The sequence below is a fragment of the Salvia hispanica genome, chromosome 6, assembly GCF_023119035.1.
Source record: "Salvia hispanica cultivar TCC Black 2014 chromosome 6, UniMelb_Shisp_WGS_1.0, whole genome shotgun sequence".
Lineage (NCBI taxonomy): Eukaryota > Viridiplantae > Streptophyta > Magnoliopsida > Lamiales > Lamiaceae > Salvia > Salvia hispanica.
In genome coordinates this window covers 35,790,295-35,792,087 of record NC_062970.1, presented here as the reverse complement: position 1 = coordinate 35,792,087, position 1,793 = coordinate 35,790,295, and the positions used below count along the sequence as shown (strand labels likewise).

Here is a 1,793-nt window from a genome sequence, read left to right as displayed (position 1 = left end):
ACTACTATTACTACCGAGCAACGTTCCAGTTGGTAATTGGAGGGTGAATTCAGATATCAGATTAAAAAAAAAAAAAAAAAGTCTGCAGTATATGTAAGTTTTCTTCCTATAGATCAATTTGCCACTTTGCCACCCAATTTTCCATTTTTGTGTGTTTTATTTCTCATTAGTTCGAGAATGAATTGGAATCTCTGGCATTATGGTGGGCCAAACTGCACACTCTATTTGTCACTTTATTAAGTTGTAACTGTGCATCTATTATTTTGTTTGATTTTGATGACAAAATCTAAGCTTCATCTATCGTGCAATCAAATACTACTATTTCCCAAAAATATCGCATTTTGTGTTGATGCACATTAGTACTATCAATGACATAACACGTGAATACTTGTTTGCTCTAATGTAATTTCTCATATTTTGTTTTTCTTCCAGCACAATGGAAGCCACCTTCACACATCAAAATTGAAAGTGGCTCCCAGTTACAACGTAGTAGGACTACTAATAAAATAGCAATACAAACTAAAAAGTGCGTAAAAGAATAAATACAATAATTCAAAACATAGATATTTGAGTTTGTGGTTGGATGAGCTGGAGAATGGCGTCCCTCAAGATTGAGGCATCAATGGTGTCTTCAACAATGGCTTCCATCCCGAAAAAATGGTTGCAAGAAACCCTAGCTTGCAACACATTCACATTTAATTTCTCAAATGCCTCAAGAATTGACACCAAAATCTCTTCTCCTTTCTTGCAAGTCACCATTACTACTAGATGTCCTGTCCCAGCCTTCTCCACCTTCACTTGCTGTGTTTTTTAGTGAATAGTAGTGTATTAAATACTAGTATAATTTCAAGAAATAAAATACTAGTACTAATACATGAGGGAGAGAAAGAGATGTACTCCACTTACTTGGATATTGTTGATTAGGTATTGGTACTCTTTTTTGATGGCTTCAACTTGGAGCTTCAACTTGTAGATGTAGAGAAAAGCATCCATGATAATGGAACTCCTTTTCACCTTCAACACAAAAATCAAATAAATCTATATCATAATAAAAAAATTATTACTACTACTACTAAGTTACCGATTTAGATTTGGTTAGAGTCCTCAAGATGTGAAGCTTTCTTCGCAGTGCCATTTTCCTCTGCGTTTTAGCTGCCATCTTTTCTCTAGTATGTGTGTGTGTGTGTGAAATAATGATAAAAAAGGGGTGTGAGTTTTTATAGAGACTAAAAGAATGACGATAGCTTTTGGAGTCACGGAATGTTGAGATGTGTACTGACATGCACTTTGTCATCATTCTTGAATTATTATGTGTAATAAATTTAAAAAGTACTACTCCACTCTTCTTCCTTTTCACTAATCACTATATAATCATTGCTATCCACTACAAAAATAATAATCAAATTTATTTTAGGATCGACATTCTTTACATGCCCAACCGCTAACAGAATTTTTGAAAAGGTTCAAATAATCAGATCCTATCTCATGGACCACCAATGCACCTTCGAAACTAGTACTACTCCATAGACACTTACTCTAAATAAAAATTATGTGTCCTTTATTTCTTAATATGCCTTTGGTTAATATTACTCCACTTCATTAGAATAATACCTGCGACAGTAGCAGCTTATACCCTATTGTAGTCAAATTCACCAAATTAATTAGACAGTGTACATTCATTTATTTTACCGACAACAAATTTCCCACTTCATTTCCAATTTTAGAATTTCCACCCTCCCGTGCCAATGAAATGACAAAATTAATTAATACATAAATTCGTACATATAATAATT

The 1,793-nt window shown here is 33.5% G+C and overlaps 1 protein-coding gene across 1 annotated transcript; it reads right to left on the bottom strand.

The window, feature by feature from the left end:
• Positions 1-403: 403 nt before the first annotated feature.
• LOC125192168 lies at positions 404-1,190 on the bottom strand. Its single transcript, XM_048089672.1, has 3 exons — positions 1,082-1,190; positions 907-1,014; positions 404-801 (listed from the first exon to the last, which is right to left on the bottom strand). The coding sequence occupies exons 1-3, from the start codon at positions 1,157-1,159 to the stop codon at positions 553-555; spliced, it is 435 nt and encodes a 144-aa protein (XP_047945629.1). The 5' UTR covers positions 1,160-1,190; the 3' UTR covers positions 404-552.
• Between the last annotated feature and the right edge of the window lie 603 nt (positions 1,191-1,793).

Bases quoted from the DNA above. Each gene is read 5' to 3' on its own strand.
- LOC125192168 (XM_048089672.1), bottom strand. From the start codon at position 1,159: ATGGCAGCTAAAACGCAGAGGAAAATGGCACTGCGAAGAAAGCTTCAC. The intron at 1,015-1,081 runs GTAACTTAGTAG...TTTGTGTTGAAG, and splicing joins CTCTAACCAAATCTAAATCG to GTGAAAAGGAGTTCCATTAT. The intron at 802-906 runs GTAAGTGGAGTA...TAAAAAACACAG, and splicing joins ACCTAATCAACAATATCCAA to CAAGTGAAGGTGGAGAAGGC.